At 36.4% G+C, this 20,614-nt stretch overlaps 1 protein-coding gene across 2 annotated transcripts; it reads right to left on the bottom strand.

The window, feature by feature from the left end:
- Nucleotides 1–110: 110 nt before the first annotated feature.
- On the bottom strand, nt 111–20,587 carry TYW5 (tRNA-yW synthesizing protein 5). Of its 2 annotated transcripts, XM_055397357.2 has the most exons (8): nt 20,385–20,583; nt 15,154–15,308; nt 10,687–10,756; nt 7,913–7,957; nt 7,169–7,306; nt 4,492–4,579; nt 3,973–4,089; nt 111–1,759 (listed from the first exon to the last, which is right to left on the bottom strand). In XM_055397357.2, the coding sequence occupies exons 1-8, from the start codon at nt 20,460–20,462 to the stop codon at nt 1,503–1,505; spliced, it is 948 nt and encodes a 315-aa protein (XP_055253332.1). In that variant the 5' UTR covers nt 20,463–20,583; the 3' UTR covers nt 111–1,502. The 2 variants fall into 2 exon arrangements, with proteins under 2 accessions (XP_055253332.1, XP_055253333.1); XM_055397358.2 differs by lacking the exon at nt 7,169–7,306 and having other exon boundaries at nt 20,385–20,587.
- Nucleotides 20,588–20,614: the final 27 nt, after the last annotated feature.

The raw sequence follows: 20,614 nt of genomic DNA, 5'->3' as shown, positions 1-20,614 counted from the left end.
TGTGTTCAGTAAATATATCTGGTCTCTCTTCAATGACATTGCAATATAATTACTAGGTGCAAAACAAAGAATGGCATAGATCCACATACAAACGCTCATTGTCTTCGGTGATGACAACATTATTGAGATCTCTCATGTATTCATTCTTGAACACTTTAAAAGGGATAGGCAGAAAACATCTCATGGGGAAAACTTGAATTAGGTTAAAGTTTAGCCATAGGTATAAATTAAAACAGATTTGAGTATTCAAAAACTGAAAAAACGGGCAGGCATGACTTTTACTGGGTACCAAGAAAACCACGATCAGGACCACAATCAGATTAAACAGTTGCTTCGGACAAATCACAAAACTAAGTCCAAATTACTATTATCTAATCCAGGTGTTCTCAATCCTAATTACGCATCAAAAAAAAAAAAATCTTTTAGATACCTATGCCAAACTCCCAAGATACTGCTCTACAAAGATGAGGCCTACGTATCTGTATGTTATAAAAAGCTCAAAAGATTAATGTAGTACACATTGTTGGTTGCCCATGTTTTTTTCCTTATCTAAACGGATTCTAAAAATGACCCATTCTGCCCTCATAAATACCTCCTGTGTCTCAGAGGAAACGAATTCCACTTCCAGCTACAGTAGACCCAACTGACCTAAGAGTTATTCCATATCCTTTACCAGTGACTGGCCTGTGGGTGGACAGGTCTAAGCTACTTTAGATCAATAAGACCCAGGCATCTGGTGGCAAATTCTGGGAAAGCTTTTGCATGTTAAGAAAGGGCCCCTGAAATCCTCCCCGATTCCTGCACTGCATGTAAATGAAGATGCACAGAGTCCCAACTGCTACTGGCAAACATCCCGTGACCACGAGGGTAGCCAGCACTAGATGATGCCAATGCTGCAGTTGAAAACAGTGGGGGGAAAAAAAGTCCAGAGGTTCTTGGTGACCCTCCTATGGAATCACTGGAATAGAAATACTGAAGCCCTTTTTATCAGCTAACTTCATGTATTCAATAGATTTTCTAATTGTTTAGGTCATTTTAAGTTGGATTTTTTAGTTATTTGCATCTGAAAGCTAAAGGGTTATCCCACTGCAGCACCTTTTCAACCACGTGTGCTCTGCTTAGTCACTCAGTCGTGTCTTAACTCTTTGTGACCCCATGGACTGTAGCCCGCCAGGCTCCTCTATCCATGGAGGTTCTCCAGGCAGGAATACTGGAGTGGGTTGCCATGCCCTCCGCCAGGGGATCTTTCCAACCCAAGAATCAAACCCAGGTCTCCTGCATTGCAGGCAGATTCTTTACCATGTGAGCCAGCAGGGAAGCCCTAACAATCTGTAGAAACCACACAAACATGCCTTCATACTAATTCTGTAAATCTGAGATTGATTTATCTTTCCTATTGTAACAAAGATTAAATCTTTCAAAAACTAATTTACATCTTGTTACACTTTTCCAATATTTGAACTGTATTTAAAAGTTTATGCTCACTGCATTCATTTCATTATTCATTCAAAGTTCTTGCTATAGGCTTTGTCTTGAATGTGCAAGACCATTCGCCGTGCATAGAAGTCCCTGTATTCCTCTGGTAATTCAGCCAGTGTTTTTAAGGCTCTGTCCAAAATTTGTACAGCTCTTGATGCTGCTGTCAAATCTTTGTTTCCATAGGTATCCGTTTTATCATAGCATTCAGATGGAAGGTGCTTCCAAAAGACATTCACTCCCACTCCAAACTCTTCAGAAATTACATTATGGAACCATAAAGCTGAAGAAGTATTAAAAAAAAAAAAAGTTAAAAATAAAAGCTACAGTTAAAAAAAAACAAAATGTCAGTGAAATATCACGAATTGCATATAGCCAATTCAAGAAATAAATCTTATAACTAGATCCCTTCGTTAGCACACTCCTAGATTTTAACAGAATCATTTTAACTTTTATGAATTGCCAACCAATTTAAAGTGTCAATAGCACAACCCTACCTTTAAAACTTCTGAAAGTAGCAATTTTTCCTTTTAACTTGAAAGACACAATAAAGTTCTATTTGTTTTTTAGTTCTGTAATTTGGGGCTGTGTTTTGTGTTACTTGTTTACACTTCCTGAGTCACACACCACATCAAAAGTGTTCATTTTTTTATCCACAGAACATTTCAATTATTTGAGGAGTATCTTTGACCTTTTCTGACTCAGTACAGTACTTTTGTTCTCAAAAACTTCCTGTTTAAGCTGCATTTGGTTCTCTAACTTGCTTAAAATCTGCATTCATTGTAGCCTCCCCAGTTTTATATTTCTAATGCAGTTACAATCATCCTATATTAACACTCCTTTATAATATATATATATAAGTAAAGCAAATATTTTGGTTGTGGAAAAGATGAGTAAACTTCGTATAGCTAATTAACATTTTACTTCCACTAGAAAATTTACTTCTTTGTTTTCAATTGAGAATAAATATTTTCAAAGCATAGGTGCTAAAGAAATACTAAACCAACACTACACAAAGATGAAATGCTAGTCACATCCAAAAAGTGTTTAATCTTGTGACAGAAAGGAAGATTTATAAGATGCTAAATTTTAGAAATAAACTCATTCTAAGAGTGCTCTAGAAGAAAAAAAAGCTTAAAATATTTTGACTTAGAAAACTAGGTTCCAAGCATGGTTTTAATCTTAACTACTCTTTCAGAACCTTTATTTCCTTATTCAGTGTTAACAGGGAGAAAAGCTAACCATTCTGTTAAATTTAAATCCAAAGATGGGACTTCTGCTCCTATTTCAAAATATCTGCAAATGTTCAGTATTTTTTCTCTTTTAAAGTTGTATACAGAATAAGGCAGAACTGCATCACCCTTAACCATGCTCTCAAGATATAAACCCCCCAAATTTAAGTAATGGCAATGGATCTAAAACACAGTGTGCTGTGACTGTTTTCAATGAAGAATGAGAAGTCAAAGTATTAAACTTTCATACACAATTATGTAAAGTACACTAAACAGGACAACACAAAGACTGACAAACTATGGTTCCCTATCCTCAAGGAATTTATAATCTAGTCCCAAATAAGATCATATTATTATTAATACTTTTAACTTAATTTTATCACTCAAGAGGTATTATTATAAACATATTAACATATATGAAAAGTAAAACTATAAGCTAAATTTGTTAATGCACCCTTAATATTAATTATGATTTTTATAATTTTCAGGTATTCAGTTTTGCATAGATATTAACTGTATCACTGGTTACTAACAATAACTAATGCCTATATACTGTTCAAAGAAATTAAGTGACACTAATTCAGACTGTAGAAAAATAGTGCACAATAGTGTACATCATAGGTATTGCATTGTAACATTTGATATTTAATAAAATATTCTGTTTGGCTTTGAAATATATTTACTATTTCTTCATAATTACTTAAGTGACAGTTCTAAAACACATAAATATTTTAGAAACAAAATGATTTTAAAAGTATCATGAGGTATAATTTTTCTGCAGATATAAAGTATCTTGCTTAGTATCCTTTAATAAAAGAACTTAAGAGTATAATAATATAGTTATAGGTTTTTTTGAAAAACAAGACTTAATATTGTAAGGATCTGACTTAGCATACTTTAAACACATACATATTTGTATATAAAAAATCATCTTGCATAGGATAGGATACAGTTTAACTTTTGTATTAAAAAAAAAAATCACATAATGGTTCAGTTCAGTCAGTTCAGTTCAGTCGCTCAGTCGTGTCCGACTCTTTGCGACCCCATGAATCACAGCACGCCAGGCCTCCCTGTCCATCACCAACTCCCGGAGTTCACTCAAACTCATGTCCATCGAGTTGGTGATGCCATCCAGCCATCTCATTCTCTGTCGTCCCCGTCTCCTCCCACCCCCAATCCCTCCCAGCATCATACTCTTTTCCAGTGATGGTTAGGTGAGTATAAATATTATAAAAAGAAAGTTACTGAAGTCTAGAAATCTTACCAGGAATGAATAACACATCTCCAGCTTTAAGGGAACATTCATACCTTCTAGCCTTGGAAAACAGTGGATATTTAGCTAAGTCTGGGTTATCTATGTTCAGTACTTCTGATTTAGAACCTGAAAAGTTCCAAAACAGGATGATATAGATTGAACAGTTAGCATTTTTTTTTAAATAACCACAGATATAAATTTGAAAACTTTTTCCTTAACAACTACTTTACCGTATCACACTGTGAGAACATTTACTGTTATCCTGGAGACAATTTTCAGTGACCTACCCTTTATTTATAACCATTGACATTCATGTAATATAATCAAGATAATCTGAAAATTTCATTCTTCATATAACCTATCATCCCATGTATACACGTACACAATGAAGAACACAATACAAGACACAAATACAAATACAACACAAGAATCATAATTAGGAAGAAGCCCTGCAAAGTTTTTCTATGAGAATGAAGACATTAAAAAAAATAAAACTTTAGCAATTTATTCTTAAAAAAAAAATAGTACCTGATAAATATAAATATTGGGCATCTCGAGGACTGAACAGAACAACACGCTTTTTTCCTGTCACTTGTATTAAGAAGTTATCCATTACCTGAAGGCAAATAAGAACTTATGAAAAAGCATAAAATTCTAATATACAGAATCAATGGTATTCCAAATAGTTAACCATAAATCCTATCTTTTAATAAAGCTTGACTCAGATTACCTAAAACTCTTGTAGTGATATTCTAATTTAACACTGAAAATAGATGTGTTAACACAACTGTGTCATTATTTCTTCAACACCGCCTTAAAATGGAAAGGATTGGCAGGCCATTAGAAAATCTGCTTAGAAGACTATTTGCCTTTGCCTCATCATCATGACAGCAAGTGCAGTTACATCTATTTGAGGCTCCCTTTGGTAAGTATGACCAACTTCCCTGGTGGCTCAGATGGTAAAGTGTCTGCCTACAATGTGGGAGACCTGGGTTCAATCCCTCGGTCAGGAAGATCCCCTGGAGAAAGAAATGGCAACCCACTCCAGTACTCTTGCCTGGAAAATCCCGTGGACAGAGGAGCCTGGTAGGTTACAGTCCATGGGGTCACAAAGAGTCAGACACAACTGAGCAACTTCACTTTCACTTTTCACTTTTAATTTGGTAAGTATGGGTTTCCCAGATGGTACCAGTGGTAAAAAACCTGCCTGCCAGAACAGGACATGTAAGACATGCTGGTTTGATCCATGGGTCGGGAAGATCCCATGGAGGAGGGTATGAAGCCTACTTCAATATTCTTTCCCGGAGAATACCATAGCCAGAGGAGCCTGGAGGGCTACAGTCCATAGGGTCGCAAAGAGTTGGACCCAAGTGAAGCGAGTTAGCACACACACAAGCATGTTGGTAAGTATCTATTTTACTTATCAAGGAATACTATGAGGCCAACATTAGATGATAGGATGAAAGCACTTAGAAAAACCAGGTGTTGAGGAAACAAACGGTAGTGCTGCAACCACTCTTACTATATGGCCAACCAGAATTTGGTTATAGGAATATATATTGATTTCCAAATTATTTCAATAGGACCATAACTTGGCAAATAATTTTGACAAACTTAGTAATAATGGAGTGATGTTGACTTTTATTGTGTTTGTAAGGGTACACTGCATTAGTACAAATTTTGAAAAATCCTAAAAGCAGAGCTACAAGGACTTCCCTGGCAATCCAGTTATCAAGACTACATGTTTCCAATGCAGAGGGTGCGGGTTCGATCCCTGGTTGGGGAACTAAGATCCCAAATGCCTCACAGTGCAGCCAAAAAATAGAGGAAAAAAAAAGGCAGAGCTACATTAATTCTCAGCTAAGGAATTAAAATATATACTAAGCAAGATATATTCATGATTATTTACATATCACTTCAACCTAAGCATTTCTCCCTTAACACTGACTTATGTACGCTTTAACTATATAATTAGCATTCCTTTGACTTATTTTTATGTTTAAGAAAAACTTCATAATATTTAAGATAAAACGGATACTACACAAAATTTGTGAATACAGTTAAAAGTATGAATTATCACTTTCTCACTATACTATTCATGTAACTAAAATCTTAAAAAACGTTAAGATCTTGTATCTCTCATTTAATTATACTATACCAAAATTCTCCCAAGAGGTCCTCAGCTATAAAACACTATAAAACTTTATTATAAAGTTTTATATTTAGAACTTTTCAAAATATTCTTTCATCTTTGGAAACCTATCAAGGGGTCGCAAAGTCAGACACGTGCAACTAATATACAAGATATTGCTTTAAATTTTCTAAATTTCTCTACCCAACACCAAACTAAACACAAAACTTATAATGTTTTTTAGATATTTATTTGCATGTGTTTGCACGTGTGTGTGAATGTTCAGTTGTGTCCGACTCTGTGACCCCATGGACTATAGCCCACCAGGCTCCGCTGTATATGGAATTTTCCAGGCAAGAATACTGGAGTGTGTTGCCATCTCCTACTCCAGGAGATCCTCCCACGGATTGAGCCCACATCATTTGTGTCTCCTGCATTAGCAGGTGGATTATTTACTGCTGTGACACCTGGGAAGCCCATGCATATGTTTAAGCAAATAAAATTGTAAAACCATAGAATAAATGGTCAAGATCAATGTCTGCACATGTTACCGCTCAATAAATACAGCAGACACTTGACATTCTCAAGGGATATACACCCTAAGACCTACAGGCATCTCCAAATGTTTCCAGTTGGAAATGGCTCTCCACAAACTTCTGCCTTTCTCCCAAACAACGGTTCCATCTAGTCTCGTGTATAACTTTAACCTTAACATTTTTTTCCACTTTCAGTTTCCCCTCCTCATCTCGTGTCCATTTTCCACATGTTAAAAAAAAAAAACTTGAAAAAAATCAGTATGTATATATATATATATATATATATATATAAAATGATGAATCAAGAACAAGACCACAGAGAAATGCAAATATAAGAAACTAACTAGGCTCTGGCATTAACTAAACAATTTACTCCCATACCACTGCCTGGCAGAGCACCTGTTTTCAAATCTGTTTTCAGCAAATTACATGTCAGAGATCTTCAGGGTAGCCTCCCAAAAGTTAACACTGTGAATGTTCAGTCTATAAATTCTAAAGAGCTACTGTAGTTTTAGATTTCTCATTTTATGTAGCATACATCATAGTGTGTCCAAAGTTGTAACCCTGGTGAGCTGATTCGAAAAACACTGGAAAAGAACTGCTCTTCTTTGAAGAATTTTGGAAACTTAATATCTCCTTCCAATAAAGGAAACTGCTTTCTGATATCTGCAACATCCTGCATTGAGAGAAATACAATGAGAATTTTATTCCACAATATTGGAGTAATGCTTATTTTATCTAAGGCTGCCATCAGAGCCCATGATATCATGCAGGAATGGTGCAAAATTCTGCTCACTGTTTTAAAATACTAGGATGTGACCATAGCCAACACATGATCTTTTAAGTGAAGGAATGACAGACTGTGAAATAAGACATTCAACGATATCACTATTGTTAACCTTTATATGCCTCATTAATAGGAAAGTTCATCTTACTCTAAGCAAGAATCATACAATGGCCACCTACTGAAATGTAAGAGTCATTAACTTGAATGTTATAAACTATGTAAAAGCTGTGGCTTCTCCTAAGAGAGAAGACTAAAAGAAGATAAAGAAATAACATGCCATAAAGAGAAAAGATAGAATCTGACTTGATCATTTTAGGGACTGCTCCTTAACTGTGTCCATATTAATTTGACTCTAAATACATATATATGAATTATCCAGGTTTTTATATCATTTTAGATTATATTTTATTAGCTGAATGGCCGTCTGCAAAATAAGTGGAATAGATTCCTTAATTGTGGAAAGATTAGATAACTTTTTACATTCAGAATTCTTACCTTTCTAGGGTCTTCTCCAAGTGATCGGAGATAGTACTTTTCATCCTTAAACATGCCAAAGAAAAATAACATCAGGATTCACTTAAAAATATTAGAAAGTAAAGACAAAAGGAAATAAATTTGAAAATCTAACCCAATTAAGCCATTTTCAAAAAAAGTTCCATTTTCTTCCCTTTCTACTAATGCTCTCTGGTGGCCATATGAAGAAATGTTTCTATATGTGCTTGTAATAATGAGAGGATCCACAAAACATCAGGCAAAATAAATTCTTTATAAAGGCAACACATGCATACCACATCTAAAGCCACAAAGCTTAATTTAGACTTTATACTCTAAATTATTTACAATCTTAATTAGCATCTTAAGACTTTAACGAAATTCCATTTTTATCACACACATGATCTCAGAGTATCATTGAGGGCCAACAACAAACTTTGTTAATATAATGCAAATGTAGAAGATAATATAAAATACTTGATACTTTTAAAACTAATTTTTTAAAAAATCTGAAACATATTTTATAAAGCTAAGCTTAACCCTAATCATAATTCTCAACCCAAATCATCAAGAGTCAACACAGGTATGAATTAGAACTATGTCATCTTACAGTAATAAACTTAAGTTGACGCTTTAAAAAACTGTCAATTATAACTTCATTAAGTAGCTCTAATAGGGAACTATTTGAATTATGAAGTATACATTGCCTGCATTTTCTGTAATAATTAGTAAAGTGAGCCACATCAGGTCAAACACAGGGGCAACCCAACACAAGAATTCTGCCTCTTTTATACTTACAATGACAATTACAGCACAAACTTCAAAATATATCTCATTTACCACACAATATATCATATATCTATGTTCATAGATTTTACTTAAATCTAAGATTTACTGATTTAAAAATTTTAACTAGTACCATATCAGATAAGTTTCATAAATTTGTTACTAGCTAAACAGGTTCAGGGCTTGCCTGGTGGCTCAGACAACAAAGAATCTGCCTGCAATTTGGGAGATCCAGGTTCGATCCCTGTGCTGGGAAGATCCTCTGAAGAAGGGAATGGCAGTCCACTCCAGTACTCTTGCTTAGAGAATTCCATGGACAGAGGCTAAGTCCATGGGGTCGCGAAGAGTGGGACAAGACTAAGCGACTAACACTTGCACTTTCAAACAGGTTTCAAAGTCTGTTCTTCAAAATTCTAAGAGTTTTCTACCAGTTCTAATATTTCAGGATTTAAAATATAAATTTATGTGGCAGATACAGAGATGTACCATAGAACTCTCTTCAAGAAAAGATTCATTAATTGCAAGGAGTGTGATAAACTTACAGCTGCCAGCTGTTAACTCCTTCAGGTTCACCTCACCCTTTGAACTGAAGGTCGTGCTCTTTCTAGGGTAGCCTCAACCAATGACTAAGCAAGATGGTAAAAGACCTAGACACTGCCACCCTGGACAGGATTCCTCTAGGAAGCAGTCTTTGCTCAGGAGTTCCACATGGAGCTGGCAGAGAGTTGGTCAGCTCTGGATCACTGCCTGATGGCACCCTCTACCCAAATCTTCTTTTCTTTCACAGGTATTTTCCCTAATAAGTCTTTTGTCATCCTAATTTCATCGCAGCATGTGTCTCCCAGAGAACTGAACTGACAGTCCAATTCATCTTACACATCACCCTAACTTTTAGACTTTAATACCACTCAGTTCAGTTCAGTTCAGTCGCTCAGTTGTGTCCGACTCCTTGTGACCCCATGAATCATAGCATGCCAGGCTCCCTGTCCATCACCAACTCCCGGAGTTCACTCAAACTCATGTCCATCAAGTCGGTGATGCCATCCAACCATTTTGTCCCTATTTCCTTTATTTCACTTGACATTTCAAGGCCATTTAAATCTGTGCCACTCATTACCCTTGGACAGGAAAGTATCAAAGTGCAGCTGAACATACATGTTAAAGCATGACTGTAAAGCTAAAATACATTTTTCAGATATAGCTAATGGAATCAGTTTTATAGATATTCTAGTCACACAGTTAGAATCAGACATCTGGGATTTGTAGGGATAAAACATTATGAGATGAAAGAACAGAGAAAATGCAATACCTTTTACCACCAAACTGACCATCAGCCCAGCTGGCTCAGATGGAGACAACAGCTTTCTTCAAAGCTTAAAAAGCAGTTTATTTTTCAAATGTGTTTTTGAAATAACACAGTAAACTTTTTTTTAAATGTATTTATAAAAGCCTCAATATCTCATCTCAAGATATTTAAATTATATTTTGCATTATTTTAAGCTGGATTATTATGTAAATAAGTAGAATTCTTCTGCATGTAATCCTGAACAAATGTTATAGCAAATACATACAAAGGAAATCACATTAATAACAATAAAAAAAAATACAGAAATAGTCTTATAGATATGAAAACAAAGTTCTCCTTTTTAGCATCTGAACTTGGCATATCAGACCAAAGCATTTTCAGAGAAGGTAGTATTAATAACTAATATTTAGTGAGTGATTCTGACCTGTCAGGCACTGTGCTGAGTACAGATTTTTTTTAGTTAACTGTCACAAAAAACTTATGAAATAAGTACTATTACTGTTCCTATTTTACAGATGAGAATACCAAAGCACAGAAAGGTAATGAGGACAAGGTTTGAGATCTAATAAATAGCACAGCTAGGATATACGGAAAGCTACAGTTCTCATATATCTAATATTCTAAGAAAATAATTTAGTGATTACATATTAATGTTTTCTTAAGAAAATGTGTTAAAAACAATTACCTCTGAAATAAAGAATTCCGTATGCTTTTCTTCAGCTGCCCTTTGTACCAACTTGTCAAAAGGTAAAGTTCTGAAATAAACACAAAAGAATCCTTGGACTTAGTAAAAATAAACTAGTAATACCCTAGCCACTATACACACACACATACTGCTTGCTAGAGTTTGATATCATCTTCTGTTTTACAACACAGAATCCATAATTTTTATTATAACCTATTATGTGGAATTCTAAGTTTTCAAACTTCATTTAGAGTTGAGTTTATTTGACTTAGATTGTCTGAAATTTGGCTTTCAAAAATTAAAGAGTTTTAGATCTACAGTACAGATGGATCCTTCTCATATGTCAATATACTCCTTCCTATTCCAAGTTGTTGTTAGAAAAATGTTTCTGGTTTTATGGTATATATGGAAATATACAAACTTGCAAGCTTTTACTGCTACTAATTTTCTAGTTTCATGGCAAAACAAGTCTCAGGATGAACGGGGCAAACCACTAGTGCTACTGTACAAGAGATAACAAGCAAATGGTCCCATGAAGCAAAGCCCTCCCCTTCTCACCAACCTGCCTGCCTTCTGGCACGACCAAACAAAACTGCTCTCACCCTTCTATACTACATTCTATCATTTCAGGCTTCTGAGTAATAGCTCAAGGATTCCAGTGAAGTGATCAAATTTTATTCTTAAATATTTCTGCCCAAAGGCCCATCTCCTTCCATCCTGGTAAACAGGATTGAACACTGTAGAAGCAAAGTTTGTTTCCTTTACCTCACTCTTTTGAGTTTGAGGGTTACCTTTTCTGAGTCATATCCTAGCTGTTCAATCTTCTAGAATCAAAAGTACTGCCCACTACCTGAAGATGATACCTTATCAGAAACATCAAACACAGACGATGACATCATCAAAGGCATCTGGGTCACTACACTCTAGCCTCCACACCTGATTAGGAGTTGTAATCTTTCGCTCTTTCTAACAAATATCTTTCCACTTGAACTCTATAACAGGGAGGTAAGATTTCTTTGTAAGAAGATGACCATGCAATGCTTTCCTAGAAACATAGTGTGTTAACATTAATGTGGAATGTCAGCTGTTAGAACAGATAATACTGTTTACTGAAAAGAAAAAGACCCTCTTGGAATTCCCTGGAGGTCTAGTGGTTAAGACTGTGTTCCCAATGCAGGGGGCATAGGTTTGATCCTTGGTCAGGGAACTAAGATTCCACATGCCATGCATCTCGGTAAAGTGCAAGTAAAAGTCGCTCAGTTGTGTCCAACTCTTTGACCCCATGGACTATACAGCCCATGGAATTCTCCAGGCCAGAATACTGGAGTGGGTAGCCTTTCCCTTCTCCAGGGGACCTTCCCAACCCAGGGATTGAACCCATGTCTCCTGTATTGCAAGCAGATTCTTTACTAGCTGAGACGCAAGGGAGGCAAATCTCAGCAAAAAAACAATTATTTAGTATGTCTGGACTAGAAGGATGGTGAGTGAACTCTTAATTGTTGGGAAGCAGAGGACGTGGCTTCCCTGTGTGCAGTGTAACTGAGTAATTGAGCACGCCCCTTGGAGGAGCTGAGAAACTAAGGTCATAGTCATCTTATGCTACAGGTTTCTGTGGACTATGTAGCTTAACTAAACTAGGGGATCTCTGTATCCACCTCTAGTCTTGTTCCCTTACAAGGAAGCTATCACTTAGTGAGCCAAAAATGGCTTCTGGATTGGTATAAGGACTCTACTGATACTATCCCGCTAGCATGCTGTTTCCTGCCTTGTACCCCTTTGCAAAGCTAAGCGAATCTGATGCCAGATTCTGGACTAGCAGGTGTCAATATGAATTTGAGGACACTACTGATAATTATGTACAGTGGACCCTGCAGGAGAGAAGAAAGAAGGCTGTCATCTCAGACCAATCTACTACTATAGTTTCTGGCTAATAATACAAATTTATTTGTTCAATGTTTTCCATCTCTGATCTCACTGTACACCCTTCATTTCTACAAAAGCATCTTTTGAAGAGTTTGAAAATAATACAGAAGCCTCTGCAGGCCAGAGCTACCTCTGTAATTGGTGCAGTTGCTAAGGTCTTAGAGAGAACCTAAGACCTTTACAAGAACAGGCCAGGTAGAGTAGTTCAGTCCAAAGCAGAACTTGAGTGGCCTCAGCAACCTTCTCCTTTAGTAGCACCACCCAAGCTTCTATAGAAGCGAAGCTTGAGAGAGGGGGGAAACAGGCATATCAATTAGGAAGTTCCTTGGCCTTAAGGTCTCATCTATCCTACGCATGTCTCAGTAAGAAGAACACCTGCTATACGATGCTCCACTTGTCTGGACTGACAGACAGACCAGCAAGTGAGGCAGTATCTAAAAAGGATTAGGATTGTTAGGACTCTGTGGAGTCAGGCAAATCTGGGATAAGTCTTGGTTCCGTCATTTCAAGCTATATTTACAATCTTGAGTAAATTATTTAACATTTTTAAGCTTCCGTTTTCTCATCTGTTAAAAAAATCTACCTTATAGACATTTAAATGAGTAATATAACCTAGGATGCACAGTACCTGATATACAAGAAATGTTCAATAAAAGACAGATGGTGGGGTTAACAATAACGGTAACGTAGCAGCAAGCAGTTAACAATATTCAGAAAAAGAAAAAAAATCCTTACTATTCTCTTCCCCATTTTGGAAAGGTTTCTTTCCAAGATCAGGAATGATGAAAGTGTAACAAACAATAAGAGCAGGATGACAGGAGTTAGACGATGTGGATGTGATAGGCAGAAGCAGCAAAGCAAAGCTCATGTAAGACTCAGACTTGAAAAAAAAAAACCTATGGACAGAATACCAACAGCATCCTTTCAAGGCTCTTCATTTTTATGTATATGAATTCTGGAAGAACAGTAAGAGCTACCATGAGGAAAGAAGTAAAAGCTAAGACTTGGGAACATATTTATCTTCAAGTGTTTAAAAAGCAGAAATGAAACCTTAATGTAAAGTGTTAATAATGAGATACGTGCATAGGTTTTCTTACTTTCCAGCCTCTCTCTTTGGCCCAGATGCCTCCCTTCTTTCCTGTTCCCCAATAACTGCTAAAATGACTACATCTGTTTTCCTTCTGTCTCTAAGCAAATAATCTTGCAACTCTTTAGCTGCTCTAGTGAAAGGCTTGGAGGAGCTGGAATAGGAACTATTACATAATATATGTGCTTCAAAAACATGTTTTGAAAAGTTTATAGGACATGACATAACATTAAGGCAATTCAAGACAAAGTTTCAATACCCATTTGTTACAGCACTGGGCTTCCCTGGAAAATAAACATCATTAACTGCAGGCTGAGAAACACTAATCATTCCAGCACTTTCTTCCACTTTCTTATTTAATAAAAAATGAAAAGTTCTTACACTTGGAAAAATTTATGGCAATTAAATTCAATTCATGGCCTATTAAAAACAAAAACTGTAGCAGCAAATATTCAGAGAATCAAATACCAAGAAATGGTTTGGCAAGCTACTATACAAACTTGGAAAACTCTAATGAGAAAAGTATGACCCTGGACACTGAAGCTCTGTTTAGCTCATCTCTAAACTCTGGAAGAAACAGTGAGAGCCACCTTTCTTTAAAAAATCAGTCTTTTGTGAACATGGTTTTTCAACAGACTGGATTTGCTGGAAACAACACGTGCTCAGAATTTGAAAATTGTTTTTAAATTTAACATTTTTAGTGAAACTCAAGGGAATAAACTCATGGGAATAAACAGCATAGTAAAACTATCACATTACAGCATTTAAAGCTTTTAAGTTCAGACATATCCCAGCTTTCAACTATCTTTTACTTTTAAGACATCCCAAAGCATAAAACGACAACCATGAGGGAAATTTAACATATTTAAGATTATTTTGTCAAAAAAGAAAATTAAGTCATATTTATCCAAGTTGACAAAAGATTATACCAAACATAGCAACCACGTGTCTTATATTTCTGGAGAGGGCAGGAAAACAACAACAGGAGCTTATACTTAACTAAAAACAATCTGGAAATAGAAAATCTTCCAAAACTAGGGCATTTAAAATTAAAATAGGTTATGAAGGAAAACTTTAGAATTTACAACTCTAGGTAACAATTACTGATGTGGGAGGCTCAACTAATCAATGAAGCACTAAATGAATACTGCACATCCAGCTTTAGACATAACCTAACTCTAGTTACAGAAATTCTCTGCTCTTTCCATAACTCCAGAGGGTATTGGGTATACACTCTATTTTTAAATAGTCTTTGGAAATGTCTCTGTATAATTATGTAAGCTGAGAATTCTTGTCTTTTAAAAGCCATTCTTTAAAAATTAGTAAGCTATTCTATAATTATAGCAAACAAGCCAAGAGAGAAAATGCCATATGGTCCTTGTATAATAATGCAAAAATATTTTACAGGTTTAAAAAAAGTTATGTGTATCCCCAGAGTAAACCTCAGAAGAAAATACCTATATACAAAGTTTTTACTAATGAAGTCCATCTGGGCAACTGCAGCAACATGAATTTTCACCTCTTTCCTCCCTCCAATTTGGCTGAGGTAATCCACTGTCCATTTGCTTGTACACGCGCCCAAATCAATTCCTTCCAACACTAGAGGTTTTCTCTGTGTGGGAAAAACCAACAAAAATTAGGGAAAACCAACAATTTATCAGGAGTTACATTGGGTAATAAAGGGATAAAAACAAATAAAAAATGACTATTGATCCCAAGATGCTCAAAATCAGATCTTCTGACAATTCATGATGTAACTAAAACAGGAAGAGGAAACTATGTAATATACTTAGAACAAAATTTTAACATTAGGAAAACAAAACCAAACCAAATAGCAATACTATCATAAGCTTAGAAACATGAGAAGTCCGAATATTATTTAAAGCATTTTTATGTGTTATATATAACAAAAAATACAACTGATTAAAATGTGTACTTTATAGTCAAATATTGTTTGCAACTTTTTATTTTGATAACAATTCTAAACTTATGGAAAAGTTGCAAGAACATTACAAAGAACTCCCATATACCATTTACTCTGAGTCACGAGTTGCTAATTTAACATTTTGCCCCACTTACTTTACCATCTGCTCTCACTCTTGCAATGTGTGTGTAGAGACATATTAAAGATAATTTAATTTTTTCTAAACTATTTCAGGGTAGTTTTACAAACTGTCTCTATCATGCTCCTTTATCTCTAAAACTTGAGCATATTTTCTGAGAACAAAGACATTCTTTTGTATAGCCACAGAATAATTATCAAAATTATATTTAACAGCTATAATACTTTGATCTAATCCAGCTTGTACCCAAATTTCACTAATTGTCTCTGTATTTTTCCCCTACTTCTGAGATACCACACTGTATTTAATTCCTACACCTCTTTTAATCTGGAACAGTTCCTCAGACTCATTCTTCTATGACCTGGACATTTTTTGAAGAGTACAGGCTAGTTATCTTACAGAATGTCCTTCAGTGGGAATTTACATGATGCTTCTCCATGACTGACTTCCTTGGTGGCTCAGACAGTAAAGCGTCTGTTTACAATGCGGGAGACCTGGGTTCATGCCCTGGGTTGGGAAGATCCCCTGGAGAAGGAAATGGCAATCCACTCTAGTACTATTGCCTGGAAAATCCCATGGACAGAGGAGCCTGGTAGGCTACAGTCTCAGTTCAGTTCAGTTCAGTTCAGTCGCTCAGTAGTGTCCGACTCTCCGCGACCCCATGAATCACAGCACGCCAGGCCTCCCTGTCCATCACCAACTCCCGGAGTTCACTCAAACTCACATCCACAGAGTCGGTGATGCCATCCAGCCATCAGTCTAAGGGGTCAAAAAGAGTTGGACACGACTGAGGGACTTCACTTTCACTTTCTCCATGATTAGATTCAGCTTAAGCATTTCTGCAAAGAATGTACCACTCAGTATTGCTGAGTGCAAAAACTGTGATTAAAAAAACACATCACCTTCTACATGTACTAGTTGGTATTCTAATGTAAGAATTAGCTCTAACTTCTCCATTCATTCATTTTTTTTTTCATTGAGTTATAATCTACTGATATAATTTTGAAGCTCAAGTTATCCCAGATTTGGCCAGTAAGAATACCTTCAAGCTGGCTCTTATGACTTTCTGCCTTTGCACATCTTACTTTATGGCAAAATAACATAATCCAGTATTCTTTTACCTCTCTGTCCCAGCCCTATAGTTATTTCTTCAAGTAGCTCTGGTTTCTTCTAGTGGGGAATGCTGTTTAGAAACAATGATCTAGGTGCTAAATGTGTTCATTACTATTGATATGTCATTACATATAGGCCTTCTCAGGGGACGGAGCTAGGAAACACATGAAGGTGTGTATATACTCACTCCCTCCCTCCTCCCCCAAAATACACACACACACACACACACACACACAAACTACATATGCATATGGTTGTATTTCTCTCTCTCAATATGTACTATACACACACACACACACACACACACAGAGTCTTAATGGATGTATGATGAATCATGATACCTTCAATATGGTTACCTAATTCCAAACTTATACCACAACATTTATTTCAATACTTCTTGTTCATATATTTGTAAACTACCCGCTCTCTTTGTGAGAAACCTGGTTCCCATCATCCTCAGTGTTTAATCAGTTGCACAATCCCAGAATTCACAGTAAGTATTTCTACAATTGCTAAGTTATACCACTGTAAAAAAAGTATACAAACTAGAATTCAGCATTGTTTATAGTTCTTTTTGTTTTTAGACTGCCATTGAATCAAAGTATGGGTTTCCCTGGTGGCTCAGATGGTAAAGTGTCTACCTGCAATGCAGGAGACCCATGTTTGATCCCTGGGTCGGGAAGATCCCTTGGAGAAGGAAATGGCAATCCACTGCAGTATTCTTGCCTGGGAAATTCCACAGAGGAACCTGGCAGGCTCCAGTCCCTGGGGCTGCAGAGTCGGACATGACTGAGCAACTAACACATTCCAAATTCATAATCAAAGTACTGTGTTCAAAAGTGACTTAGGTTACTTCTCCTCTCTCCCTTAATTAGGCTCACTTGTTATTTTTATATTCTATAACTAGAGTTTGGGTTTTTTTAAATTATTCCTTATCCATGTTAACTTTATTATTACTATTATTTCAGAATATAAAACATTAATGTGATCTCAAAGTCAAAATTATATAAAATAGGTCACCGCATCTATACTCACCTATGTTGTAATCACGCAACCCCTACAGATAACCAGTCTCATTAATGTCTGGCTTATCATCCTCATGTTTCTTTTTTGTAAAGTGATCAAAAAACATATAAATTTCCTTATTTTTTTATACAAAAGTATCTTACTTATACACTGTCTTTTGTAATTTTTTCTTTTTAATTTAAAATCATATCCTGAAAATCACTGCTATCAGTTCAGATTTTCTCTCATTGTTCTTTTACAACTTAACTTAGCACACTATAGTGTAAATGGACAATTTAATCAGTCTCCTATAGTAGGTTTTTTAGGTTATCTGTAATCATTCTCAAACATAATACTAGATATTTTCATACTGTTGAAGTACATCCCCAGAGTAAACTCCTGAAGAGGATCTACTATATCAGGATCTACTATACTTTGTTAGATATGCCAAATTCCCCTCCATTAGGCTTGTACTACTTGGCATAAAATGTGAGTGCCAGTTTCCTCACAGATTCACAAAGAGTGTATTATTAAAGCCTTTAGATTTTTGCCAATATGATATATAAATGGTATCTATTTCAGTGTAACTTTAAATTCTCTTATGAGTAAAGTTGAATGTTTTTTCATGTGTTTAGAGGTCATTTTTATCTTTTTGTCAACTGTCCACTTTTTAATCAGATTTTTGCCTGCTTCCTCATTAATTTTTAAAAGTTCTTTACATACATGTGTTTTCATTGACCTTTAATGAAATATATATTGCAATATTTTCCTCCCAGTTTGAATTTGATGTACTCAAATTTTAATCTTTTATGACACTTGAGTCATAATAAGGAAACCCTTCCATAGACCTAGATTACAAAGAAATTTATCCATGTTTTCCTCTAGTACTTATGTAATTTCTTTTTTTATTTAGATCTCTGATCCATTTGGAGATTACTTTTGTGTATGGTGTCAGATATAAATCTAATTTTATCATCTTATAAATGACTGTGACTATCCAGTTGTCCAAGCACCATTTATTTAAAAGTTCATCTTTGCCCTAAGTGATTTAATGTCATGTTCATCACACGCTAAATTTCTGTATGAATGGAAATTTATCCAGACTCTGGAGATACATATATAAAGTCACTCAGACTTTCTTCTCTATTCATCTGGTCTGTCTATCCATGCAACTGTACCACACTGTTGGTTATTAAAACATTTTTTAAAATCTGATAGGACTATATCCCTTCACAGTTTTTCTTTAGAGTTTCTTAAGTAGAAAAGTCTTGTTTTGCAAATTAGTTATTGATTTCTAGTTTTATTACACTGTGATCAGTGTTATTTGCAATTTTCCACTTTACAATGTTTAGTGATGCTTTCTTTGTAACATATTACGTTTTGTCTAGGAAGGCTAAATTACAAAACACTTTTTGCAAGCCATCTTACAAAGCATATCCACATTCATACATCATTTGATGGTCACAATTTTGTCCTAAAGGCATCTATACACTAATGTGTCCTGTGGTGGGGAAGGACAACCACACATGGAGCCTAGCCTCCCAAATAAATTAAGACTTGAATCCTCCCCGTAGGTTTCTAACTCCTAAAAGAAAACTTCGTCCCTGACTTTTGTAACACTCAGAACTAGCTCTATAACCATCCTCAGAGATGTAAATATCAAGCAAAATTACTGGGGTAGGGGGTTCTTTATCATGAGCAGGCTAACCGTAATCTTAATGGGTGTTTTTATTTGTTTGTTTGTTTTTTAATATCTGCTCGGCTCTTTATTCTCAGTTTTTCTGAAGCCTAGATTCCCTTGCAAAAGCACTGCAAGTAAAAACACTTTCTCCCCCATTAACATTTTCTGAGTTTTGTTTTAGAGAACTAAGGTTCGAATTACAGATACAAAAGAATCGAACGTCTGATCTACAACCCACGTTAGGTAGACTCCAGTGAAAGTTTCTCGGGGGATTCCCATTGCTTCCCCTTTAGGATCAGTGCAGTGAAACACTGCTCCTTCAAATCCAGTAATTCGTGTAGACTAACAGGCGCCATTCAAGCTATTGAGGGGTGGGGGTGCGAGGTGGGGCGCACCCACTGCCTCTCGAAACTGCCTCTCGACTTCAAGAAATTCGACGAAAGACTTGAAGACCTGGGGGAGGCGGGGGAGGGGAGTGGGTTTGGGTAAGTATTTCCCTAGGGTGTCATGGTAATGGTATTAAACTCCTTGATCGAACTCCCGCAAAGCAGCTAGCGGGGCTTATTAGGCAAAATATTTCTCGTAGTCAGTGCTCTGCCGTCCAACTGCTTCCCAGAAACGTGGAACGGTGCTCGCCGAAAAATTTAATAGATGAGACCGTCAACATCCCCCAAGTGCTCCAGTGGCCGCAGGGCGAACCAGCCACTTTCAACTGACAACCTCCTCCCCACAACCTGGATCCCAAGAAACCAGATCGGAGCCGCTCGAGTGATAGGAATGGGTATCCACCGACATCCCGTGGTTCCGCCCCGCGAGAGGGCCTCACCTGCGGATACAGGTGCTCTATGAACTGCTCCTGCGAAACGCCCTCGAATCGAGGTACTGGGAAGCGGTGCCCGGCCATGGTTGTTCACGCCAATTCTCTTCCAAGTCCTGGGACCCTGTGCACTAACACGTTCCTCAGCGCGTGATCCACCCGGAAACAGGACCCGGAGAGAAAAGGTCCTATCGGTAGGCTGAGTCGCGAGAACTGCCGGTTCGGAGTGGGGGGCTCGG

The sequence above is a fragment of the Moschus berezovskii genome, chromosome 2 (assembly GCF_049115385.1).
Source record: "Moschus berezovskii isolate FMDL1 chromosome 2, NW_MosBer_1.0, whole genome shotgun sequence".
NCBI lineage: Eukaryota > Metazoa > Chordata > Mammalia > Artiodactyla > Moschidae > Moschus > Moschus berezovskii.
Note: the sequence above shows the minus strand (reverse complement) of the source record. Positions and strands in the feature narration are given on the sequence as shown.

What these genes read in the sequence shown, in the direction of transcription:
- TYW5 (XM_055397357.2), bottom strand. Translation starts at nt 20,462, where the DNA reads ATGGCCGGGCACCGCTTCCCAGTACCTCGATTCGAGGGCGTTTCGCAG. An exon ending in CCAATATTTATATTTATCAG is followed by an intron (nt 4,090 to 4,491) that starts GTACTATTTTTT and finishes GGAACTTTTCAG; the next exon opens with GTTCTAAATCAGAAGTACTG. An exon ending in AGATGTGTTATTCATTCCTG is followed by an intron (nt 1,760 to 3,972) that starts GTAAGATTTCTA and finishes ATACTTCTTCAG; the next exon opens with CTTTATGGTTCCATAATGTA.